General features: G+C 43.0%; 1 protein-coding gene across 9 annotated transcripts in view; it reads right to left on the bottom strand.

The window, feature by feature from the left end:
- Positions 1–3387: 3387 nt before the first annotated feature.
- Taf1b (TATA-box binding protein associated factor, RNA polymerase I subunit B) overlaps positions 3388–26631 on the bottom strand; it is a 61193-nt gene continuing 37949 nt past the window's right edge. For all 9 annotated transcript variants that reach the window (XM_031355704.1, XM_031355705.1, XM_031355708.1 and 6 more), the window contains 7 exons: positions 18142–18289; positions 15402–15579; positions 14693–14739; positions 12589–12679; positions 5964–6034; positions 5232–5454; positions 3388–3797 (listed from right to left, as the gene is read on the bottom strand). In XM_031355704.1, coding sequence (XP_031211564.1) covers positions 3596–3797; positions 5232–5454; positions 5964–6034; positions 12589–12679; positions 14693–14739; positions 15402–15579; positions 18142–18289 — 960 coding nt within the window. In that variant the 3' untranslated portion in view covers positions 3388–3595. The remainder of the gene's footprint in view (positions 3798–5231; positions 5455–5963; positions 6035–12588; positions 12680–14692; positions 14740–15401; positions 15580–18141; positions 18290–26631) is intronic.

The raw sequence follows: 26631 nt of genomic DNA, 5'->3' as shown, positions 1-26631 counted from the left end.
GGGGACACACTCTGTCCTACCTGCTGGGTGAGCAGCAGGACACTGGGGGTAGTCCTTCTCTGCGCCCCCTTCTACAGATTCAGGGCTGCACTGTGGGAAGCACATAAGAGGATGGGGCCATTAAAACCAAGCCACAGAAATAGCTGCACTGGGCATGGAGGAAGAGGACAGAGTACTCCAACAGACAGAGGCCTTTCCAGAAAGACTTTTCATCTGGTGTGAATGTCTGAGGAGAAAACTACAAACATTGTCCACTCTCCTGCTTCTAGCATTGGGGTTGTTTTTCTTCCTAGGATTTAGGAATCTCTCTCTTCCCTGCCCCACCCACTCCCCTCTCTAGTGTATGTAGCCAGGCAAGCCAGTGAGCCCCGGGGAACCCCTGTCTAGCATTAGTGTCACAGCTGTGTGCTGCGGGCTAGGCTTTTACCTGGAAGCTGGGGATCCGAACTCAGGTCCTCGTGTTTGTGCAGCAGCCATCAAGCCACATGCCCAGCCCAATCCCGGGAGCTTTTACATTAAGAGACTATCTTTTCTCTTTACGTAATACTTAATCATGTAACGCAGTTAATGTGAGCAACAATGGTGACATGAGGTGATTATATTTGAGTGACAGTTTGGCTTTTAAAGTCCCTGGGGAGTACTCCCGAGCCACCCAGTTCCCTGCAAAGATTCATAAGGCACACACTGATTATTCCAGAAGGAAACACTTGCCCCAGAAGAGGAAATGGCCAGTGAGCCCAAACACAGGCTGTTCGTTTACTGAGTCTTCTTGGCCACTGGTGTTAGCAGGTCAACCTGGCACACCACAAGGCCAGTGAACAACTGAACACACAGTAACTCCTTGAGTGTGTTTTGTGAGAGACTGAACTGTGTGAGTTTACTCAGCTTTCAAGAACTCCGAGGCATTTTAAGTTAAACAAACAAACAAAACAACCCCCAAACTAAACAACCTCGCCAACTATTTGCCATAAGCATCTCCACTATTAACTACCGCAACATTCAAGTACCTCGTGTAACTTTGACAGCAGCTGTGCTTAGGATCTCTGCTCAGAGTCTTCTGGGAGATCTGGGTGCAGAGCCCCTTCCCAGTGTCTTTCTGAGTCTACACAGTTGAATACATGCCAGTAAACGGGGCTGCGGTGTAGGGCTAAGAACCATAGGCACTCTACAGGGGAACTCACCATCTGTTGGCTGCCAGGAGGCAGGGGCTGGGTCCTGGCCTTTCCTCCTCCATTTCAGCTTTTGAAGTGGTTCCTCTATTATGTGTCAATGGCAAGCAGGCTTGTTGTGTGCCCTCAAAAGCTGCCCTTCAAGGGGATGAGGCTCTTCACCCACCTGAGCCAGCACTGCAGTTCCATAGTAATGCCCACTGCTCCTGTGCATGGAAGCCAGCCCTGTAGGAAGGCACTCCTTTTTAAAGGGCAATGCCAAGCCTCCAACTACAGAAGAACACATGTATTTCAGGGTGGGGAGGTTACTAAGAGTAGACAGACATGCCGGATTCTGCGAGGAGAGAAAGCATCGGAGTTGTCCCAGTGCACATGGCTGTGTTTGTGAACTAAAATGGTCAGAATTCATTGGTGAGATAAAAACGCAGGAGTTGGGGTCTTTGCTGCATGGCAGCTTGCATCGTCAGCTTTGAAAACTTTGCGTCTCCGAGGCTGAGTGATTTGGTTCCTTAGGTGTTGGAATGACACATGCTGCTCCAGACCCCAAGCCTCTGTGCCCAAGGGTGAGTGTACTTGACTGTGAGGTGAGGAGGCCCAGTGCTTCCCGGCTGTGCCACGTGGCCATCTTGGTTAACTCCTATTGATTAGGTCAGGGCTGAGGACTGTCACAGTCCATTTGATGGAAGCTAAACTCACTTCTCATGAGTGATGGAAATATGACAAGATCTTATGAAATCCAAGACCAAACACAAGAAAACTCCAGAATGTCCCTCATGAGTAGAGAACAAAGACTTACTAACAAAATCTTAGCGTATTAGCTATGCCTCGAATACCCAGCATGCTTAGGAGGCTCAGGAGAATTAAGTCATGGCTACCACGGGCTACATATCAAGATGTTGTCTTAAACAAATCTAAAAACATATTTTCCAGAAATTAGACTTAATGTATAAAATAGATGCTGGATTAGGGCCAAGTGAGGGATACCCTAGGAATAAAAGGTCGTTTTAACATTTAAGATTCAGTCAGTGTAAACTTCCACATTAACTAACTATAATGAGACCATGGGGTTCCCCTCAGAGATGCCAAAAAGCACTTGTTTACAAAAGACAAGATCCATTACTGATTGCCAAATCAAAACCTGAAACTCGGCAAACGTAAAACAAATTTACTCAGGCCTTTGTTATTTTCTCCCAAGCTTCTTGTGACAAACGCAGGGTAAAACCCCAGTACTTACCATGGGTTGGCTGACAGGCCCCCATCTTCTGTCCTGTCGGCTCCCTTCCCTCCTGTCACTGGAGAATGGCCTTCCCTGGGAACCCAGCCTGCTCCCTATACTGCACTCCTTGCTAGTTGCTATCTGCTCAGATGTTACCTCCCTAGAAGGTCCCTGGCGGTCATGCTTTGCAGGGTATGTCTTCTTATCAAGGTTACCTCCACTGTTTCCTGCTTGATTTAATTCCCCATATGACACACTGACTTTCTATCAGCTCCCAGCTAGATCACATGACCCTTAGAGCAGGCAGGTTGCTTGGTGCTGTACCTCTGATGCCTAGCGTGTGACCAGAACATGGCAGCTCTCAGTGTGCACTGAGAAAATGGACTCTGAGCAGGAATGGCGACCTCCCAATATCCCATCCCCAGGTGCTACACTTCTCTAAAACACCCGCCAGTCCACTCTGCGGGACAGATAGCACTTCATGTCCTTTCGGCTTGGCCTCTGGATTTCCTTAGTCCTTTGCCTATTGCTTTGCAAGCACCTTTGCTATGTTAAATAAACTGTTCCTTCGCCCACAGCACGCTCAGCGTGTCACCCAGCATGCTGTGTGCTGTGGTGATACTGCTCACAGTCTCTCCTGCCTTCTAGTTTGAGGTATACTTAGAAGGTTTTCACCAACGCCAGGGTCACCGAGGCATCCATACTATTTCCTCAGAATACTTACACGTAGGTGTAAGTGGATGATTATGTTGTTTAGACCTTTGGTCAATCTGGGATTAAGTTTATAAAGAGTAAGGAATAATCTAATATATGAAAGTAAATTCAAAGCCAATCACACTGGTGCATGCCTATAATCCCAGATTCAAGGTGGAGATGCACTGAGGGCCAGCCTGGCCTACAATAGTGAGTTCCAGGCTAGCCTCTGAACTATATTACTAGTTTCCATCTTGGAAAGAGATAGTATAAAAACAAAGTTTAACTTTAAAATACAATGAATACAAGTTTCCAGGTGTCATTTCCATAAAATTTATTTTTCTGAAAAAATATTTATGAAAATAATTCAAAGTTTGCCTATTTTACAATGCATGTAAAGACACGTGTCAAAGTGTATGCCTGTTCAACAATAGACTTCACACAGTTCCCTGGGACATAGCACTAAGACACCATTATCCTATAGAGCACCTTTCAGAGCAAGCCCCTCTCTGGCTTCTCATTGTCTTCTTACTTTCTTGGATCTTAAGCTCTTTCTTGATTCATTGTATTTTTTTTCAAAAAGTTTCTTTTCAAGTAAGCTCACTTCTTCATGGAGAGCAGAGGCCTTTATTCTCAGTAAGAAGGAGAAGATGTTTAGTATAAACTGGTAACTCAAAGAAAAATTTGATTCTTCATAAGTTGTTACATGTTTACAGTAGCTGGAATGGAAAGGGGAAAAGGCAGTTATCTTTAAGTAGTAATTCAGAAGCTCTGGTGCCCCTGCACTGCCCACCCCGAACTCCCCTCTGTAGTAGATACAGCTGACTTTAAACAGTATTATGAGTTAGAGGGAACCTGGAACTCTGCTGAAGTACCTCAAGTATACACAGAGAATACCGTTCACATTGTCCATGATCACGAAGCTGAACATTGGAGGGCTAACTGTACCAATCTCTATTTCTGAAATGCTTGAACTAGCCCACAGTCAAGTTTAAAGACAGGTAAACACCAAACACTTGGAGCAGTGTGATCCATGTTATATGTGTGGTTCTAAACTCCTATGTTTATTTTATTTTATTATTTTAGATTTATTTCATAACTATTTTGCCTTAATTTATGTATGTGTATCACATGCACACCACCTGATGCCTATGGAAGTCAGAAGAGGGCATTGGATCCCCTGGGACTGGAGTTACATATGGTTGTGAGCCACCATGTGGGTGCTAGGGACAGAACCTGGGTCCTCTGCAAGAGCAACAGGTGCCCTTAACTGTTGATCCATCTCTCCAACCCTGGTGGTTTTGTTTGTTTGTTTTTTGAAGAAATAAAAATCCCACCATCACCACTTACACTAAACAAGCACAGTTCCTAATTAGACTTAAATGTATGTTCTTATGCCCACAGGTAAGTGTAGTCTTCCTCCTCCTCCTTATCATTATCATCATTATCAAGGAAATTTCTCTTTGCAACAGATGGAGACTATTACAGAAAGTCACAAGCAATCAAAATGCAGAGGTGTGGAGCCCAGTCCTAATTGATACATCCACAAAATACTCTGGCACCTGAGGCTCCGAGCACACAGCAGAGGAGGAGGACAGGGATTGCAAGAGGCAGAGGACCAGGACTTTGGTGTGATACTGTATCACCTAATGTCAGAAGCTACACACACAGTGCCTCACACATGTGGCTGCCTAAACCAGAACTGAACAAGGACAATGACAACAGAGATGCTTAAGTGGATGGGGAACCCAGGAGGCCTCAGCCCTACACAAAAAACTACAGGCAACTAAGGAATGCTGAGAATGGGGGAGAATGGACTTCCCCAGGGAAAAGCTCAAGCAACTGGTTATCCAACAGCAAATGGTCAGCCCTGAAAACATACATACAAATAATATTATACAGACTGAGCAGGGTGTATTTATGTATTAAGGCATATGTATGTATACACATACATGTATGTAACAATAATGGAAAAAGAAACAAGACAGTGAATGTGAAAGAGAGCAAGAAGAGGCATATGGAAGGGTTTGGAGGGAAGAAAGGGAGATGGGAAATGGTGTAATTATAACATCAAACAGGGTGAGAAAGGAACTTCAGGCTGAGTTGGAGATTTCACTATGCTCATGCTTTTGGAGTTTTAAAAACATGCATACCTTTTGCAGAACTTCTGGGTACTGAGCCAATACAGGGGGTTCTTGGTTATCAAGGACTGGCCTTTCGTTATCAGGAGTGTCTGGAGGCTATGACCATGGAAACAAGGACTATCAGTGCCTTCTTCAGTCCAGTTGAACTGAAAACTTGAAGGGGCCTGCTTTTCAACCACAGGTGCTGAACCAACCAGGGCACTAAATTGTCTTTGAAGATTCTCTACCATTTCTGGAGATGGAAGGAAGAGACAAATGTTAGTGCATAAGGAAAGCCTGGAGTCAATGGAATGGATTGCTTTAAGGGTGGTGGCAGGCAGTCTGGCTTCACACTCCGGAGCCTCCTCCCGCCCTCAGCCTCCTGAGTGCACACTCACACACAGCTGGTTTCCTAACTGCAGTAACATATGCTGGAGCATTAGGTGAGGCTGGAGCTGCATGACGAAGTTACTTAACGATGATTTAAAAAGAGCACAGGACCATCTCAGGGCTTCCTGATGGAACTCTCATGGTCACGGAAACAGAGGTCCTCAGTTTTACTGAGAAATTGAGCTCTGCTATGAAGAGGCAGGCAAGTTCCCAGAATATGGACTTCTATGTGACTTCTGCTTTGGAAGGAGATATACACGAGAGCATCCCCACTGAGTGGAAAGTATGTGCACGCCATTGCGTTTCGTGTGGAGATGGTTGGTACTCCCAATGGTGCTGCTACATGGCACAGAATGAAACCATCAGACTCACCTCTTCTCTTATATGCGACTGACTTATCAATGTGTGAACGGTAGAGTGGCCTTTTGGTTTTCCAAGCATACCTGTACAAGGCAGAACAGAAGTGAAGCATCATGAGAAGTAGGTGCCTAGAGCTTGGGGACAGAGGCAGGACCTGAAACTCAGCAGCTCTGGGTGCTTGTCTATAGGCTCTCAGTGTTTCCATTCTAGAAGGAAACACCCAGAGAGAGTAAGCAGACAAGCGGTGTGCTCCTTCTAGGGGTCAAGGACCCTTTAGGAGCCATTCAGAATACAGCAGAGTCAGCTCCCATCACCACACACTCCCTTGCTCTTTACTCTCATTGCTGTTTCTCTTGCCCCAAATGCTCATCACTGAGGGCTGTGCCCTCTGATTCTAGAAACGCATACAAAATAGACGATGAGTACCCATCTCTCTGGTACCCAATGCCTGGAAACCACCCTCTTCCTGCTGAGAATAAGAAAAGATCAAGATTCTAGCAAGACAGACCTAAGAATCTGATCTTGATGAGCGAAGGCCAGTTAGACATGTTCACTGCAGAGGGGGTGCTGGAATGATCTGGTCCACAGGGTCCCTCCACCCCACCCCCACCCCCAGTCAAAAGCTAAGTGCTATCTGGCTTCCTATGGTTGACTGGTGACCCCACTTCTGGTCCAGGCAGCAGAGGATGCCACTGTAGGGCAACATAACTGGATGTTTCAAAGCTCATTTCCATTCTCCTGCACTTCCTTAAGTAGGAGTCTTCCAGAATCCACCTTCTTGATTCGGGCTACTAAAAAGGTAATAACAAAGACACTGTGGTACAGAAGAAGACACTGAGTCAGAGGAGCCGCTCAACTTTTGCATGTGTCCAGCAGCCCGAGTGACTATGGAGGTCCTGGAACTGTCTCTGTCTCCTTTATGCCCTCTAGGGTACACAGTAGGCATTCAACTTAAGTATTTGGTTTTTTGTTTGTTTGTTTGTCTGTTTGTTTTTGTAGAATCACATCATTTCAGTGCCTCTATGGCTCTCATAAGCTGTGGAGTCAAGGTCTTCCCATTCATGTCTATATTCCTTAACACCCACTATGGTTATATATTCTTTTTTTTCTTTTCATTAGTTAATGTTTTATTCATTCACTTTATATCCTAATCATAGTTCTGCTCCCAGGCCCCACCTCAGTAGGCCTCTCCCCCATCTTCCCTCTCCGTCATCTCTGAGAAGAGGGAGGGCCCCCTGGGTACAAACCAATCTTGGTACCTCAAGTACATCCTCTCCCACTGAGGCCAGACAAGGTGGCCAGCCCAATTAGGGGAACAGGATCCACAGGTAGGCAATAGAGTTGGGGCAGCCCACTCCTGTCGTTGGGGGACCCGCATAAGCACCAAGGTGCACATCTGCTACATATGTGCCAGGAGCCTAGGTCTAGCCCTTGGAAGCTCTTTGGTTGGTGGCTCAGTCTCTAGGAGTCCCCCTAAGGGTCTAGGTTAGTTGATTCTGTTGGTCTTCTTGTGGAGTCCCTGTCCCCTCTAGGTTCCTTGTTAATAACAGATGGGATGGCACATAGTAGGAATTTAGCTTAAGTATTCATTAATAATGGACTAGATAAATACATGAACCAACGAACACATTCAGAGTCTGTGCCCAGTTTCCTGCTCTTACAGGACTGTTATGAGGACTTATTTATATCACATTTGTGAGGCTTCCCTGGTGGTGGCACATGGCTTTTATCCCAGTGCTCAGAATTCAGAGGCAAGTGCCAGGCTAGCCAGAGCTACATGGTGAGACTATATCTTAAAAAAAAAAAAAAAAATGTGTGCTGCTATGTACTGCAGAGAGTGGTGGTACAGCCCTGTATCCTCAGTACTCATGAGATAGGAGGAGTTCAACGCCAGCCTGAGCTACACAGTGAATTGAGGCCAGCCAGGCCTACATGAGATTCTGTCTTAACAAGAGAAACAATTACCAAATAATATTGGACAAACCCTGTGCAATCACTGAGATATGGCACATCTAGTGCCAGGCAAAGTGCCTGGCTCACAGGTACTCATGAGACAATCAGAACTTTCTAGAAAAGACACTAAAGAGCAGGAAGCCAGAAACAAATATCTCTACCTATAAAAATCAACAATTCGTAATTTCCCCTACGTTTTTGTTTTTTTGTTTGTTTGTTTTTGTTTTTGTTTTTTTGGTTTTTCAAAACAGGACTTCTCTGTATAGCCCTAGCTGTCCTGGAACTCACTCTGTAGACCAGGTTAGCTTCGAACTCAGAAATCTGCCTGCCAAGTGCTGGGATTAAAGGCATGTGCCACCACTGCCTGGCTCCTAATTTTTAAATGTTAGTTTAAAAAATATGTAAACATACAGCTTAGTAACATGATTTAGTAACAAATGATCAATTCAACCAATTTAAGAACAGAGATTTTTTTTCCTCAAACATTAAAAAAAAATCAAATTAGCACAATTGTGATTATATAGGAGATGTTAATTTTTTTTACTTTGAATTTCAGTGATTCAAGTGTTAAGTGTTAAAAACAGAAAATTCTGTAAGCATCAGAAGTAGACATATAGTCAATATTAAATAAGACTGTCTTCCTATAAATTATATGTAAACTAAATTTAGGTAAAGTATGTCACACTTAAAACATCAGCAATGTTGTCATTTAGATCTGTGGTGAATTTTAAAAATTATATTCTTAATTATTATTTTTTTATTTAAAATAACTTTTAAAAATGATCATTTCCTTTCTTACAGGTGTCCTGTATGTCCAGTCCTCAGGGATTCCCACTGTTATGCTTGCCTTGGGAATGGCAGGTCTGACAGGTGTTCCTTATGCACTGATAATGGAGCCCTAAACCAATGGCCTCCACAATCAAGGAGGCACACTACCACCCCCTGGCCCTGCCCCAACAAGCCAGGCTGGGGACTGAAGGTTACAGTGCTTCAACTGTTTGGACAGCCTCTTGAAATGCAGTCTTCTCCAGATGTTTGCCTTCCTTTGCTGGCTTTTCACAGCACACAAAGGTTCCCAAACAGACACACCACAAAGGCCTTGGGACTCTAGCTAGACCCATCTAGATGCTGCCCTCTTTTTGACATGGTTTGTTTCACTGATTGAAAAGAGAATCAAGGTATGATTTACATATAATGAAACCTCTTTCAGGACACTTCCAATTAGCATTCACACACAGCTGTGTAATCAGCACTGTGACTAATACACGGAACAGTCCCATCATTCCAAAAGCCAGGCCCTTTGTAGTTAGACCTCTCCACACCCTTGATCTTGGGCAACCACGGTCTTTATCCTATAAGCTTGGCCACTGGAGAATGTTATATAAATAGACTCATACACCATGCAACCTTTGGGTCTTTCATTTCGCATGTAAGGAGTCACACTCCTGTCTGAATCAGGAGGCTTTGCTTTGTGCTGCTGAGTGGGCTGCACGGCATGGATATGCCAGTTATTTATCTTGTCACTAGCAAAAGTCACTACAAACATTTCTATATGGATTTCTACAGGAACATACATTTTTATTTCACTTGAACTTTTCAAAGTAGCTGTATCATTTCATACTCCTATACTTAGCAGGAGCAATTGTAGTCTGAAAGCAGACCCCCTTCTAGTTACGGTAGGCGTCTCTTCTTGTGTGTCTTGTACATCTTTAGTTTTTTCATTTGAAAGCTTGACTTGTCTTCCTACTTTTATTAATTCTTTATATTTTATATATAAAAATCTTTCATATGATATCTCCATCTGATATTTAGTAGATATGCAACTACTCTCTCTGCCTCTCTGCCCCCCGCCCTCTTTCTCTCTTTCTCTCTGGCTTTTTTTCCCCAAGATGAGGGTCTCACTGTGTAGCAATGGCTGCCCTGGAGTTCACTATGCAGACCTTGACAGAGATCCACCTGCCTTTACCTCTGGGTGCTGGGATTAAAGGTGTGTACCACTGCCCAGCTTTCAACTATCTTCTCTAAGCCCAGGTTTCATTTTCTCTTAAGTACCTCTGGAGAAATCCTCACTTTTAAAGTCCAATTTACCATTTTTTCTTTTGTGGATCATGCTTTTCAGTTTATATTAAAGAAATTTTTATCTAACCCAAAAGATAAGCAAGCCTTTTCTTTTTATCATTCATCTTTTCTCCCTCTCTTCCTGTGTGTGTGTGTGTGCTCGCAAGTATGTTCATGCACGTAGGCCAAAAGTCAATCTTAGGGGCCATTTCACCTTGCTTTTTGAGGTAGGGTCTCTCATGGGGACCTGGAGCTTGCTGATTAGGTTAGACTGGGCAGCCAGCAAGCCCTAGGGATCCTCCTGTCTCTGTCTCCCCAGTGCTGGGATTCCAGATGTCTATCACCATATCTGGCTTTTACGTGGGTCCTAAGGATTAGAACTCATGTCCTAATGCTTGCTAGCTGTGCCATCTCACCCAGCCTGGCAATGAGTTTTTCTACATGTGCTTTTAAATTTTCAACCAGGTTCTTTTCAACCCATGATAAACTGTCAGCCATCGAGATAGCCTACTAAGCTGGGTTTTTTTGTTTGTTTGTTTGTTTTTTGGTTTTTCTAGACAGGGTTTCTCTGTATAGCCCTGGCTGTCCTGGAACTCACTCTGTAGACCAGGCTGTCCTCGAACTCAGAAATCCGCCTGCCTCTGCTTCCCAAGTGCTGGGACTAAAGGCATGCATCACCACCACCCGACATCTGTTTTTTTTTTATACTACTGTTTTTACTAGTATTTTTAAAAATCTCATGTAATGTAGTATGCTTAACTGCAGAAAATGTGTTAATGATCACCTGATAGCCCGAAAGATGATGCCCAGACCAACAGGGAGGCTTGGGTTCTATCCCAAGTAAAATAAATAAACTAAGATAGATAGATAGATGATAGATAGATGATAGATAGATAGATAGATAGATAGATAGATAGATAGATAGATAAAAATCTTTAGAAAGGAAGGCAGAGAATAAAAATTTATGTGAAAATGGGTTGGCATAGATGACACCAAGAAGCAGGTGTTTAGCATGCCTAGGGATACTGTGCCCACACATCAGGTGGCAGTGAGTGACATCAGTTATATGGCAGCCACCGCTGCCTGTATTAACACTGTGTACAGGATGGCTTTGGTAAAGGATCCTATAGACATCCTCTTCCCCGGGTCTAATATTTCTCTGGAAATGGATTTTTATAAATAGTCTTACTCCTTTTTGCTGCTAAATACTGCCCTAAAGTAGCTAATGTCAGTACTTTTAGATGTGCAACTGACTCTCACACTGCAGCATGAACTGGGAGTGTCTAAAATGTAAGGTGGTGACCTGCTAGGGCAAGTCAAGGAGACTGCACAGCATGGCCCTACAACACCCAGCCCTCAGGATCAGCAAAGTCACCCAGCTGACACTCAGAAAGAAGCTGACTCCCCGAGTGCGCAGGACAGAACAGGAGGACCCGACAAAGAAGAGGAAGCATGCCGGCCCTGGGAATCAGCAGGCTGTCAGAGCACACTCCACACCCCATCCTCCACTGTCAGAACCTGAGCCTACCCACCTGTCAGAAGGCATTCTCCGCACCACTCCTGTGCCCTGAGCCTGTCTAGCAAAAACCTGTCACTCCTCTTTTTCTTCATGGTGCTTTATCTGCCTTTGAACATGTTTCTCTGAAGTTTAGGGGAAAAATAAAAGCTTTACCTTGAAACTTGAAAATGGTTTGTTAATAGTGTATGAGGGTTGGCCACCTTTGATTTGCTCAGCAGGGAATTAAAGCAAATTACCATTTCAAACAACTTTAGAAACTTCCTTTTCTCAAACAATATAAAATGATTTGATTATATCAGTATTAGTGTAAATTTATATAAAGAGATGTTGGTTTTTCTTCTATCTTGTGGGACTCAGAGTTTTAATAGAAATGAAACTGTACTGGAGATCAGTGGAGATATGTTCCCTATTAAATAGATAATGCTTAGAAATTTATGAATAAACTGAATTTAAGCTAGGGTAAGCAGGTGATATCACAGAGCAAGTCTGTGAATAAGGAGACTTCATACTTCTGTCTCTAAAGCAACACTCTTCCTGCTGCACAGTCATGGAGCTAGCCCTGAGCTGTGCTCCAGGGACAAGCACTGAGGGTAACAGACATAAATGCCCACTATCTGTCTTCTTCTGGTTTTCTCAGAGGTCACTGGTTTTGGAAAGTCTTCCAATTACACACGCCACAGGAGAACACTTATAATCAATACAATACTGGGACGCACACATGGAAAAGGACCAGTTTTGAGAAAAAAAAAAAAACAACATGGGGGAAGAATAGTGTACACACAGGCAAGGCTCACACAGACTGTACAAACCCAAGTGTGAAGTACAGTGTGGTACCTAGGCTAGATCCTAGAGCAGAGAGAGGTCAGAAAAAGAAGAATGGTGACATATAAAAACAAATATGTTTAATTAAGAGTGATGTAAGAAAGTAAAGAGTGGGGTTGGAGGAGGATGTGTGAGGTCCTGAGCTGGAATCCCAACCTCAAGGGGGGTAAAACTAACTAGAATGTACAGGACCAAAATTTCTAGAAAAAGGTCACATGTTGCCAAGCACACACTGATGAATGTAGAGCTGAAGACACAGCAGGGTGCAGAGGACAGAGGACATACCTGGCCCTTGCTTCTTCCCATTTTCGTCTTTTCTCATCAAAAGTTTTCTTCATAACTTGGTACCATTTTCTGAAATCAAACTGCGGTGTGTCTGAAAGAAATGAAATCCACGCTCAGTAGTGGAATCCATGACATCAAAACAATACCCATTACTCACGTCTGAGTTTATTCCTAAACAGAACATTTATATGACAGCTCTTACAAAGGAGAAGCAGAACCGCCCTCCCTCTCTGCTGTAAGGTGCGACAATGATGTGGCCCCACAAGACTGTCCTGAAACTGTCTTTCTATACATTTCTCCTCAGCTTTGAAGGTCTTGCTGCCTCCTAGAGAAGAGATTACCCACTTTGCTAGCTGCTATATAACCATCCCCTCCTTCCCCACTCCACACCCAGCATGCACAGCCGAGTCCTGGTAGTACTCCAACATTTAGCCATTGTGTTGATAAGCAAATGACCGATAAGCGTGTGGAGTGGTCCTATGGTGCATGAGTCCCATTCTCCTCAGGACCTATTTCTGTTCTTCCTACTCTTAATTCAGAAATATGCCCATGGGAAAGAAAGTGGACTGAGTGGAGAACTGAAGAGACATAGGCTAGAGAGACAACAGATCAACACATGGCAGTATAAACAGGATTACTGCCCATTATCCTCTAATAAGAATAGACTCTTTAGTGTCTAATAGACTCTATATTGTCCAATGGCCAATATAACCAAATGATACAGCCTTGTAGGCCACACAGGCAGAGGAGGTAGGGAACTAGCCAGAGAACTGTGAGGGCAGAGGACAGCTAACAGTTAAGTCAACTCTGGGTTCTCTGACCCCCATTCTCCTGACATCACCTCTAGCATTCAAGGAACATCAGAAGACATCTAGTTCATTCCTATGTATATGTTCCTATAAGCATGGGACAGTAAGAAGTGTTTAACTTCACATATGTTATGGAAAATATGTCATGAAAAACATGAATGAACTGAGAATATTACACCCAAATTTCTAAAACTAATGAACAAAACTCCTTCTACAAACAGAACTACATCTGAATGTAAGAATTCATATAGACACAAAACTGCACTGAGTTATTCTTGGGCCAGCAACTCTGCTCCACATCAGATAAAATCCAAATATGAACTGAAACTATAGCACCAGATTCTAACCCAGCTAGCTATTTGGGAGGCTGAAGCAGGAGGACCTTAAGTCAAGTACAAAGTGACACACACCAACCTGGACAATTTACCAAGCTCTTGTCTTTTTTTTTTTTTAAAGAGGGCTGGAGAGATGGCTCAGTGGTTAAGAGCACTGACTGCTTTTTCAAAGGTCCTGAGTTCAGATCCCAGGAACCACATGGTGGCTCATAACCATCTGTACTGTACAGTGTACTCTTATACATAAAATAAATTAGTAAATCTTTAAAAAAAAAAGAAAAGAAAAAAGAAGCTGAGGATATAGCTCAGTGGAAGAGAGCTGGTGAAGCTAAGCAGGAAGCCCTGTGTTCTATACAAAGTAACTGTCTGTCTGTTTACAAAGTGCTTGCCAGACAATCATCTCAGAGTTTACCAACACAGGCAGTCCAGCAAGGATACATGTGCTTAGGCCATTACTTATAATCCCACGGCCTAAATAGCCAGTAGAGTCTAGATAGCAGCAATGGGGGCAGGCACGATCAGCTCTGGCTTTGGAAGGGGGAGCTGGTGTGTAGTGAGTGGGTGTGGAGAACAGGCAGAGCACTGCTCACAGGAGACTAAAGAGGCACTTGCTAAGTCTGAAGGGCTGTGGGGATATGAAACAAGAGCACTTCACATAGAGGAGCCAGCACAGGCAGCCACAAAAACCACGCTGTTGTGGAAGTTCCTAGTCTAGTCTGGCTCGTGAGCAGCGAGCGAGAAACAATAGCAAGAGAATATGGGGGTCTTGACCACAGACGTCACTCAAGTCTCTTGGCAGCCACAGACACTACATTCAGATCTACAGACAGAAAACATGTGCAGAAAACATGTACAGACACATGTATATATGACTGTCCATCTTTTTCCTCCACATCAACTACCTTTTAATCCATCATTTATAACTACTTGAATCTGACTAATAGAAAAAAATCCAAGTACCTTCTCTGTGTTCTTCGTTATATGCTTCAGCAAGATCTGAGTAGGACCTGGAGGGACAACACACGAGGCAACTTTGTTAGATGTCATGTGTCTGGATAGTTGGTTTTAAAGTAATTAATTAATTTTTGAGGCAGGGTAGCCACATTTGGCCTGGAACTCTCTGGAGAATAGGGTAGCCTGTGCTCACAGAGATATTCCTGCTTCTGTCTCTCAAGTGCTGGGATTAAAGGTGTGTTCTGCCATACCCAGCTTGGACAGTTAGATCTGAATTCTGAAAAGGAAGAACCAAAATTGCAGAAGCAATTGTTATCCAAGAAGAAGACACTGAAGGTCTTCATTCCTTGTCACTTTCAAGAGGGTGATATTGCAGAGTACCTTTATAATCTAAAATAATCTCAGAGATATAGTGCCAGGAGCCTAAGGGCATCCTGATATGGATGGCCTTATTCAAATTATTCGTTACAATGTATGGTGCTTTAAAGACCAGAAATCCTGGGGATGAGAAATGCTGCTAGCTCAGAAACAGGCATAATCAAGAGATGTGAGTGCTCTGGAAAGTCCTATGGCAACTGCAGAACAGAGCCCGCATCCTGCTGAGAAAGCACAGGGCTCCTACACTCCCAACAGCTGGCAAAAGCAAGGATTCTCCCGTTGGTTTTTGTAAAAACCTGAAGTCGGTGAGATAACAAGTCACCTGCCACTGACTTACCATTCCAGCTTGTCATCCAGCAAAAACAGCAGCTTCAACACAACCACAATGACAGCTACAGCCTGCACATCATATTTAACTGTCCTTTTCATTTTAGCTATCGGATCAAACGTCAGAAAATCCACTTCTCCAATTCCAGTCAACTTTACTACTTGACAGGTTAAAGTGTTCATTTCATCTGTTGAAAAACAAAACAGTTAAGCACAAACTAGGCCACAGTAATATACATATTTATAAGTTATCTTTACACATCTGCTTTGTTTGTAAGGCAGGGTCTCCATATAGCTCATATTGGCCTTGAACTCATGACTCTCATGCCTCAGCCTCTGGTGTGAAGGCTGACATTACAGGGTTGCAACACTTTACCCAGGAACCTTTTATTTAAAACATGATGTCATGCAGGAATTTTGAGAGCATTTTTGAATAAAATAATACTTAAAAAAAAAATGATGCCAGTGTGGAAATAGCAATGGGCAAATCTTAGCAAGGCCTACGTGATGCCTTAAACCATGTATGGGTCTCATGCAGACAGGCACACACCAGCTTTGTGCTGCCCCATCACGTCCCTCATTTGTGTCTCAACAGCAAGGCACACTCACCTCTTTACGAGGTCAACCTTCTCCAGGAAGTCAGAGAGCTCCGGAGGCTCTGAAAGCTCTTAGCTAGATGCTTTGCTCTCCCAAAGAAGTTCTGCATTCAGCATATGCTGTGTCTGCAGCTTAAAGGCTGAATAATGTGAAACTTGGGACCTGAAACCCTAGGGCCTATACTCAGGCTTCTCATCAGTAGCCACATGATTAGAGCCACACAGCTTCAGCTTCTTCACCTTTCCTTCTTCTTTAAGGACAGAACTTTTCTGTGTAGCTTAGGCTTGCCTCAAACTCATGATCCTCCTGAGGTTTGGAATTATAGGCATGAGCTCCTATATCTAGCAATATCATCCTTACTTTTTATAAGAGAACAGAGTGAGACAGAATAAGATTATACAGAAGTATACTTTGAAAACTCTAAGTTATTAAGCAAATTCCTCACTAACCTACCTAGAAGAGGTGCAGCTTCTTTTGACAGAACAGGCACTACCCCAGTCTGACCCACAGACCCCTTTCCCTCTAGGGAGCACACTGTGCAGGAAAAAGCAGATTGTAGAGTCCTGTCACTTGGACCAGCTCCATGTGACCTCAGATGTGTTATACTAAAGTATGAGCTAGCACAGTGACTTCTTGATGGATATGAACATAACATGAACAAACCTGCCTAAAACACTCAGGTCAGCGCTGACTGACACCCATCCAATCTGTCCTCTCCATTACTGAGTATCCTTGTCTTCCTCCTGAACTGGGCTCCCTCTCTTCTTCTGGTCGAAAGGTATGATCAGTCATCTCAGACTCCTGATGGCATGAACCCATTAAAATTTTTAGCTCCCAGCCCCAACAGGTCTCAAATATTCCCAAAGCCTGCAGTGTTCCTTGCCTCTAATTACACAGTTCTTTGGTCCCTTCACCTCAACAGTTCTTTCCCCATTTTGCATCACAAGCTTCTCTTGGTTGGTTCTCAGGTCACAGGTTGTAGCTATATTAACTGTCTCTAAGGAGACCTGTGTAACACCAGCAGGCTTTCCCAGTCAGACCTGCTTCATGCTAAGGCAGCTCCCCAAGAACTCCTAAGTGAATGGCTGGTTTGTAATGTGAATCCCAACATGCAGGGACTGTCACTGCCTTAGTTTGTACTGCTTTCCCTCACCTGCTATACTAGGAACTCAACAGAGGCCATCTACAATAGAGTAAGGCAAGGGGAAATGGCATGCATTGTGATAACTCAGCAATAGTCACTCTAAGGGTGAGCATGGTGACTAACACCTATAGTCTCAGCACTCAGGAGGCAGAGGCAGAAGGATGTCCATGAGTTCAAGGCCAGCCTGGTCTACATAGTAAGCTTGCAGTCTACACAGACATACCGATTCAACATTTTCCCTCCACAAACAAAATACAAAACAAAACAAAAACAAAAAACAAAAACAAAAAAACCATCAGGCAGACAATAAAAGTCCTAGCCTTCTTGTATTTCTAGTCCAGTATGAAAGTCAGGACTGGCTAGTGTCACAGGCTGCACCGGGATTACCTGACATGTGTGCTCTGCATGAGGTGGCAAAGGTGCTCATCCCAGTCCTCACTGCCATAAAAAGTTCACTGTATTATCCACACTGTTCTCCATGGCTTTGGAAACTGGAGTTTGTGAGTGCTACCAGGCTTCAAGTACCATGCGAGGTATTCTCCGGGACCGCTGTAGTTGCTCTAAATCAGGTCTCCTTGCTAGCTTAGTCTGGCCTTGGACTCTGGGTCTTCCTCCTCTACTCTCAAAGGCTGACATCACCCTTGGCTAGTATTTTTGTTCTTAATTAGAAGCCACTATGCAGTACTAATGTTCTCAGGTGGATAGAGCAGCTCTTCCATGCAGGTCATCAATAGCCCATACTGAGATACTTTGCCTGCACTTAGTCAACTTGCCACAGAAACCACATAAGTTCTACCAAGCATAAATCATACAGAGATAGAAATTTGTTTTTGAGCAGTGCCCCTTTAACTGTGTTATATGGTGTGAATAATTTTAAGAAAGCATTTGAATTAAGTTCCTGTTACTATGGACTCCTTCAGGTGGCTTAAGTAGCTGAAAGAAAGGCCCTACTGTTCTGCTTGACATGACTTTGCAGCCAAGCCTCCTCCCCACGCACACCACAGCTCACCAGGGAGATTGACCTCCAGTAAGTATTTCATACACAAGGTGTTGGGATGGAGGTAGCAGTCTTCAGTTATGTCTGGGAAACGAGGCAAATCTAAAAATATGGCGACTTCAATCATGTTTTTATAGATGTCTTCATAGTCAGGCCAAGACTGAAATTTTAAAAAGACATAATCAAGATAGTAATCTTTGCAATATTAATTATTTTAAATTTTCTTAAAATTATTTTAAAGCTATTTTCTGACTTAAAAGTAATACGTGGAAGAGGGGGTTGGCTGGAGAGATGGTTCAGCAGTTAAAAGCATTTGCTGCTCTAGCAAAAGACCAATGATCAGTTTCTAGCACCTGCATCAGGTGACTCACGATCACCTGTAACTCCAGCTCTGGGAGAGCCAACATCCTCTTCTGGTCTCCACGGGCACCTGCATGCACATGCACATATTATAAATAAATCTTTTATTAAAAGTAGTATGTGGGTTGATAAGATGGCACAGTGGGTACAAGTGCTTGCTATCAAGCCTAATGGCTTGAGCTCAACCCCTGGGACTCACATGATGGAGGGAGAGAACTGGCCTTGGTAAGTTGTCCTATGGGGGGCCACACATGCCATATAACATGAGCACTGTGACACCTGTACCTCCCCCTACAAGATACACAGACAACTGGAATAAAGGTATTATATAATTATGAGCTTAAGTATGATAGTACATATCTTTAACTCCAGCACTTGGAAGACATATCTCTGTGAGTTCAAGGCCAACTTGGTCTACACAGTAAGCTCCAGGCCAGCCAAAGCTACACAGTGTTACTCCATGGTGGGCTGGCTCAGGCTAGAGGAAGGAACCCATTGTGCTGTACCCACTCCATGATGTGCTTTCCTCAAGCTACCTCAGTAAAAACAAAAGGGGGAGGAGGTGAAGACTAAGCAAACTGCTTCACACAGAACTGCTTAGTAGATCAGCTTGGTGAGAGGCAGGATTCAGAAGAATTGTACAAATCCCTGTGGGGCAGGAAGACGCCTGGCCTCTCTGCAGACCCTGAATGATGCCTGCCCAGCACTTCCAAACAGGTACTCTACTGCTTTCTCTTTTTGGGGAGGGTGGGGAGTGGGGGGGTGGAGACACATGTTCTTCCACTGAGCTACCCCTCCAGCTCCAGGCATTCTCCTTTTAGGGGCTAACCATTAAAAACATGTCCCTTGGTTAAAGAAACAATCGTTCCCACTTTGAGCTCACAGTGACTTGGAGTCGCATCTTTCTCACCTTCTAACATGCTCAGGAGCCAACTGAAGGAATTATGATTTCTTTATGAAATTCCCTGTTGTTAAATTCAGCTTTCCCACAGATGTAAAGGATGGGGTGATACCTTACAGGGGTTCGAGAGTAAGTGGACAGGGTGCAGTTACGTGCTCATTTCTATACTTCATACCTATGCTGACTGCTTTTCATGAGATGACATGAGTCGTCACTGTATTGTACTTATAACATGATTATCACTTAATGTGTTATTAACATATAATTAATCCACAGCTGGGGAATACAAAGGGTATTGTTGTCAATTCCAAGTGGCAATGTGTTCTTTTAAAATCCTTTTAATGTTGAGGTAAAATAATTCTACTTATATGCTAAAATACTATTAACTGTATTCTAATTTGTCAATTTAAAAGAGGGGGGAAGGAAAAATTCTCATTCATCTTTGGAAGGAAAGTATCTATTTCCTCAGAAAAATAATAATTCACTTAGAATTCCATTTCTTTCTGCAGAACCTGGAGTGTCTTTGAAGTTACGACAACTTTAGCATGGCTGACAGGATTTACAGCAGCCCTAATCCTTTTAAATAAGGCAAGGAGGAGACATAAGTGAATACTTCTTACCTGCGAGCAACACACTAGAGCAGTCCATGTCCCCCTTAGAAAAATAATCACCTCGCTCAAAAAAGTGATTTAATAGATGACAAATTCCTGACAAACAGGGTTGTTAATGTGCAGCAATTTGATAGGCTAGCAGCACTAAGTATGTTTTCAAAACTGCCACACAAAGAGCTGATCTGTCAGTCTCAACACCTGTTCATGAATCGGTGGCCACCATCTTTTCAAATATGAACCGAGGAGAAAATAAACATATATAATGTTAAGCTATTCATTTATACTATAATTCAGATTTTAAATTTATCTAATCTCAATCTGGCATTTTAGATTTTGTTTTTAAATTGTTCTATTTAAGTATTTATACTTGGCCTTTGGGTTTGCTCTGTAGCTCAAGGTGGCCTGCATTCACTATGTATCCCAGGCTGGCTTCAAATTTGTGATCCCCTTGCCTCTGCCTCCCAGGGTAGGTGTTAGGATTACAGGTGTGAGCTAGCACTCTTGGGTAATATTATTTTTAGACAGAGCCAATTTTTAAACTAATGAATAACCCAAAATGTTTTTAAAGATGACTAAACGATAATCAATGTCATTCCATTATTTTTTTAAACATCTTCCATTATTGCTATATACTTAAATTATAACTATATTTCAGCAACATTTAAGTTTGATTATAAAACTAGTATGCAATCATAAATTTCAGCAATACAGGATACTATACTGAAGACAATTTCAACAAAGCCACAAAAGTCATGCATGATGTGTACAAACTTAATCTCAATGCTCACGAAGCAGAGACGAGCCCATCTCTGTGAGGTCAGAGCCAGCCTCATCTACACAATTCCATGCCAGCCAGGGCTACAGTGAGACACTATACATGTACACACACACACACACACACACACACACACACACACACACACCCCAAAACCCCCAACGAAAAGTCATGACTCAGATGTGAAGGGCTTCTCTCTCAGCCATCTTGGATACACCCAAGTCTGTAACACTGGGCTTTCACCAACAGCTTGTTTAATATTTCTACTTGGACAGTTCTCCTGTTTGCTAAAACATCCCAGACAAACTGTCATCTCCCTCTCTCACATGCTATCTACCAACAATACTTATTGCTTAGATTATAACAATAATGACAATTAAAAAAACAAAACCAACATGTATAAAATGTATACCACTCAACAGTTACCGACATCTTATGTTAGCAATGGAAGCATACTTCAGTAGAGACATGAAACCAAGTGTTAGCTATGTGACACCAAGATATGGGTCTCTGTTCCCATGAGACCAGAAGAGTAGCTGCAGACTCTGGAGGGTACATCTGCTTATTATTCAGTGAGCCCAGAGTAGGATGAGGTGTTTCCCTTCAGTTTCTCAAATGGGATAAAGACTTGCGTCACCACTGACCCTTGTTCCTGCCCCATGGGAGGCATCAATGAGACAGGATTTGGTAGTACCTCTAAGGTGTGAGTACAGACACACCACAGCCTCACTCACAGTGGGTAAGCCTGTTTGAGGGCCAGCACTGCTCCACAGCATGGTTACCTGCTGATTCTCAACTGCTAACCTCAAACTCATATGGCTTAGTGTGGAATACAAAGGAAGGACAGAGCAGAGAGGTAGGACTCCTGTGCACTGTGCAAAGTAACATCTCTACCAGAATCACCAGCAAGACGCTTATTACTGAGGCGTCTGCTTAGATCTCATAACCAGATTTTCTGACTCAGTCTTGTCTGAGAAGATACAGGCTAAACAATGACTCCAGAACTTACTGTATCTTTTTTTTTTTTTTTTGAGACAGTGTCTCTCACTAAATATAGTGCAAGTTGTCCTGGAACTTGTTATGTAGCCCAGGCTGGCTCAGATCTTGCAATTCCCCTGTCTCATCCTTCTGAGTGACAGGTGTGTACCTTAAAGTCTGAGATGCTCTAATGGATTTGTGGAGTCTCTATGGACCCTAGAGAGCACACATGCCAGTGGCAGGGGAAAGCAAAAGTAACAAAGTCCAGCAGCTTCCTATTCTTTTTTCTTCTGGAATGGCAGAAATCCTCAGTTGGTTTTACTGTACAAGCTTGAGAAGCACACACATACCAGTGCTGGTTTAAAAGGTGGGAGACCAGGAACAGAAGCCATCAGCTGGCTCTTCATGCTGCCTAGCAGTAGTGATCCTCCAGGGAGGAGTGGGACCGAGGGGCTGAGCACACCTGTAATCACCACCCTTACCTTCCCGTCCCCCAGGTGAATTTCAAGCTGTCAGATTATGACTCGACAAGATTGCACAAGCATGCTCCAGGGACACAGGCGACTTACTGAGTGGCATGGTGAACAGATCTAGAGGAAGGTTTGGACACTCAGGGTGTATTAAACTTGATCCACTAAGTCCTTCATTTGGTGGTGCTTAAGCAGTGACTGACAGCTCTGGAGGAGTCTTTTTCTTCCTTCAACCAAGAGACCTAGTTTCACAAAGGGTGTAAGATTGCTCCAAGGCAAAATGAATCATCGTGGCAGAGTGCCACTCAGTGGGTTTGGCTGAACCGGCATTACATCTTTTCTCTCAGCTTGTTTGGAGGGAAGAGGAGAATGCTGCTTATCAGAACGTGTGTTTGTACTTCAGAAGGACTTTCTGGTGGCTTCTTTATTCACACTTGCTGAGTCTAGCGAGCAATGACAAGATGGCTGAATCTTGAGAGGAAGCTTTAGAAAGACTGCCAAGGACTGTGGTTGAAAATGTACACCACCTAGTGTCTATTTATAAATATACAAAAGAATCGTGGCCCAAAAGGTAGGTCATTCATCAGCTGAACTGTATCTAATAGAGACCAGCGTGGCTAGGTCCTACAATTTAGTTCTACTGATGGCTTGACTGTTGGGTAGACAGAGTGCTCTCAAAGGAGATTAGGTGTGCAGCCTAACTTCCAGAAAACCTGAAAGATTTTTGCTAGAAGCAAATGGTGCTTCAGAATTAGTACCCCTGCCCAGAACCTTAAGTGAAAACAAACCAAGAAAGATGCAGACATGTTGTCTTCAAGTTAGTTAAATAAATGGACACAGCATGAAGGTTGCCAGCTTCGGGCTGGAGTCACAACTCAGAAAAGAAGATGAAGGGAGGTAGTGAAGCTCAATATGCCCACTGTCTGCTGCCCTCAATCAGACACTGAAACTCTCTTGGCCTGCCTGCGAGAACGCAAGCCACTCACCACTCTCAGGACCCCACTCCATTCCTACATCTAGGTGGATTTCTTCAAACCTGCTGTTCCCTGGGCAGAGGATCCTCCCTAAGAGCTAATAGAACGTCTCATGGGAGGAAGCATCTCCTATCAAATAAAGATTTAAAAAGGATTTCTAAAGCCTTTGTGTGTGTGGGGGGTTGTTCTTGGTGTTCTTATGGAGTGCTAAACCTTCTGAAATAACAAAAATAGAACAAAACACAGAAGAAAAACAGTCCCCAGGAGCCCACACAAACTCCAGTGACACTATCTTCACAGCCATCTCCGAGCACAATCGCACCTTTTGTCATTGCTGGTGGAGGTACAGCTGCTGGAGAAGCCAAGACTTTGTGGGGAAAGTTAAGACGTGGGAAGGGGGAAAAATGCTTCCTTTGTTAGTGAAAAGCTGTTTCCATTGAAAAGTTTCAACATACTATAGTGGAGTGAATGCACTTTTGTGAGCAGAGGCAAAGCACACAGTGAAGGAGAGCAGCCTGTCCATTAAGCAAACACTGTTCGAAGCAGCCAGATCTTCCCCTTCTCCTGGAAAAATAAAGGGCTGGGTTTAGGCCACTACTCCACCTAATACAGATGTGACACAGGACTTCTAGAGTAACACAGATCCACTTAATTACAACTGAAGAAATCACTCAATTAATATGTTTTGTAAAAGACCACAAGGCTATAATAAATTGTTCCAGCATGCATTTAAAAACAGAGTGCTTGGGAAAGCATTTTAATTGAATTTCACAAATATTCCAGTGAGTTTATTTCCCTTCATGAAGCAATGCTTTAGGACAGGTGAGGACAAGCTGGAGTTTCTGTTACACAACATTGGGCTCCCGTGATAAAGCAGATTACAATACCCCGTCAGAGCTGACTTCCTGCTTGGCTATTAAAGAGGTGCGGGCCACACCCTACCTACTGTTGTCAAGAAGCTAAAATTCAGCTAAGAAGATGCTGGCGGGCTCTGGATGCACCTGTGAATATAAATTTATTACAAGACTTTTGTCCCAAGAAAACTGACAAGGAATAACATTATCACAGTAAAAGACAAAGCACTGTAACGTGTATTCTTTATGGAGAGAAGATAAAATGAATTGCACATATAGTATGATTCATAAAAGAGCTCACTAGCCAATTTTAGACTGCTAGAATTATCTTAATGGTTACACATTTACTGTGTAGTAACAAAAGGTACTTCCTATGTTCGTTGGGTCATGGTGGTGAATGCGGTGCGTATATGGAGTACAGCCTGGGTTCCCCCTCCCCAGGGGCAGAAGGTGGGGTGAAAGCTTTTCAGAAACATTTGTACAGGCAAATCTAAGTCCTGTAAGCAAATACAAATTAGGAGCTGAGGACCAAGGAGGACTTGCCACTGCAGGAGTGGTGACTTGGGACCAACCTTCTGGATCGTGCTGACTGTTGTTGGACCTGTGTTCCAATGTCACCGCCTCATACTATAAGAAACTAAGAACTGGTTTCTAGCAGAGCAGACGATCCCCTCTTGGGACTCAGGAAGAGCTGAGTGATGACTCTGCAGCAGATTCAAGTGCAAAGCAAGTTTCTAGTCTCTTCCCAGGTAGTGCAGGGAGGAGAACCTTGGGCTGAGCACACTGGGTACTAGGGTGTAATAGGTCAGGATCAAACTAAATCTCAGATAATCTACATGAAATCACCAGTTTCATTTGGCATTGAGGTATGGCTCTCCCAAAAGCAACATAAATGTCCCCCAGAGACGCCCTTTTTGAGCACTGCTGGTGAGGAGCACACACTAACTGATAAGATGATTTATCTCACAACTGATACCAACACACCCATGATTCTTACTGTTAAATACACTAGCTTATAAACGGAAGCTATATCCCAAAGGTATTTCCTAACCAAACTTTATGGAATTCTTTTTTTTTTTTTTAACTAAATCATACTATTTAATGGACTTCTAGTATATCACACAATGATTACATCAGAAGCAGTCTAGAAATTTCTGGTTTATATAGAAAAACAAAAACTTGAGCAAATCAATTTCAACTCTCCCAAAAGCAGTGTTTAAATATATTTTGTTTCATATTCATCTCTCATCATTTGATTAACCACACAACTGAGCCCGTCCATGCACATAGTTCTGGAGGACTGAGTCAGCAAATACAGTCCCAACTCACATGGAATTTATGCCTCACAGCTGGAGATGTAAGACATAGAAACAGCTTTGTACCATAAACTGCCACTGAGTCTTCTCTTTTAGAAATTCCACTTAGCATCCTCTAGCTGCCTTTAAACTTTTGAGAGACACAGAAGAATACATTTCATATATTAGCACCTTTGACATACAATAGGAAAGTGAACACCCACAAACCTACTAGGTGGCTCAGGAACTAGGACATCATCACTAGGGATGCACCCAGTAGGCTTTTCCTATCAAGCACTCTGTCCACAGGAGGCAGTCTCCTGGTATCCTGAATTTGAACCACCAATAACTTATACTAACAAAATGGGATTCCTTTATACAGACTTCGCCAAATCTTGCTTTCTAAACTCATGTTTCTTAGATTCACACATATTCCTTGTAGCTACAGTCTATATTCATTCCCATATTTGTTTAATACAATTTTATCAATTTTCCTACTGCAAATGTATATAGATGTCTTTTATTCTTAGTTTGTTATTAGCCAGCTGGCTTTTTTAGCCTTTTCTCCCCAAACACAAAGCTTATATTAACAGAAAATTACTTAAATTATGGCACATGTATATGACACAGTTCTAAAGAGAATAAAAATTTGTAAGTAAATTGCAGCATGTAACAGAATATTCTTAGTCTTAAGAAAAGCGTGCTAAAGTACTTAGGGACAAGAAACCATGGCTATAAATTCCTTTAGTGAGTCAGAGGTAGAATTATGTAGCTACATGGGTAGACAGAGACAACCAGTACTTCCAAAAGGAACTAAAAAATAGGTGAATTTGAGTAAAGGTCAGAATATGGATTGTTCTTTGGATTGTTTTTAGGATTATGGTTTTTCCTATAAATCGAAATCATTCCTAAAAGATTGCTTATTTTCTAAAGTTCTCCAAGAAGGCCAAAGAGATGTATCAGAGGGTAAAGGAACGTGCCACTAAGTCTGATAAGCTCAGCATGATCCTTTTCTCAACAGGAGAAAAGGAGAGAACTAACTCCGCAATTTGTCCTCTGACCACCACAAAAGCACCATGACACAGTGCCCTCCTCCAACCCCCAAATAATGTAATGAAACTATATTAAAGGAAAAGGCTCAGGATTAGAGACAGCTCTATGGTTAAGAGCACTGGCTGCTCTTGCAGATCCCAGCACCCACATGGCAGCTCATAATCATCTGTAATTTCAGTTCCAGGAAGTACTAGATTTTTCTTTCCTTCTTCTTTTTTTTTTTTTTTTTTT

Source organism: Mastomys coucha, unplaced genomic scaffold (genome assembly GCF_008632895.1).
Source record: "Mastomys coucha isolate ucsf_1 unplaced genomic scaffold, UCSF_Mcou_1 pScaffold6, whole genome shotgun sequence".
In the NCBI taxonomy this organism is placed as follows: Eukaryota; Metazoa; Chordata; class Mammalia; order Rodentia; family Muridae; genus Mastomys; species Mastomys coucha.
The sequence above is the reverse complement of the archived record's forward strand: the minus strand, read 5'-3'. Positions and strand labels throughout refer to the sequence as shown.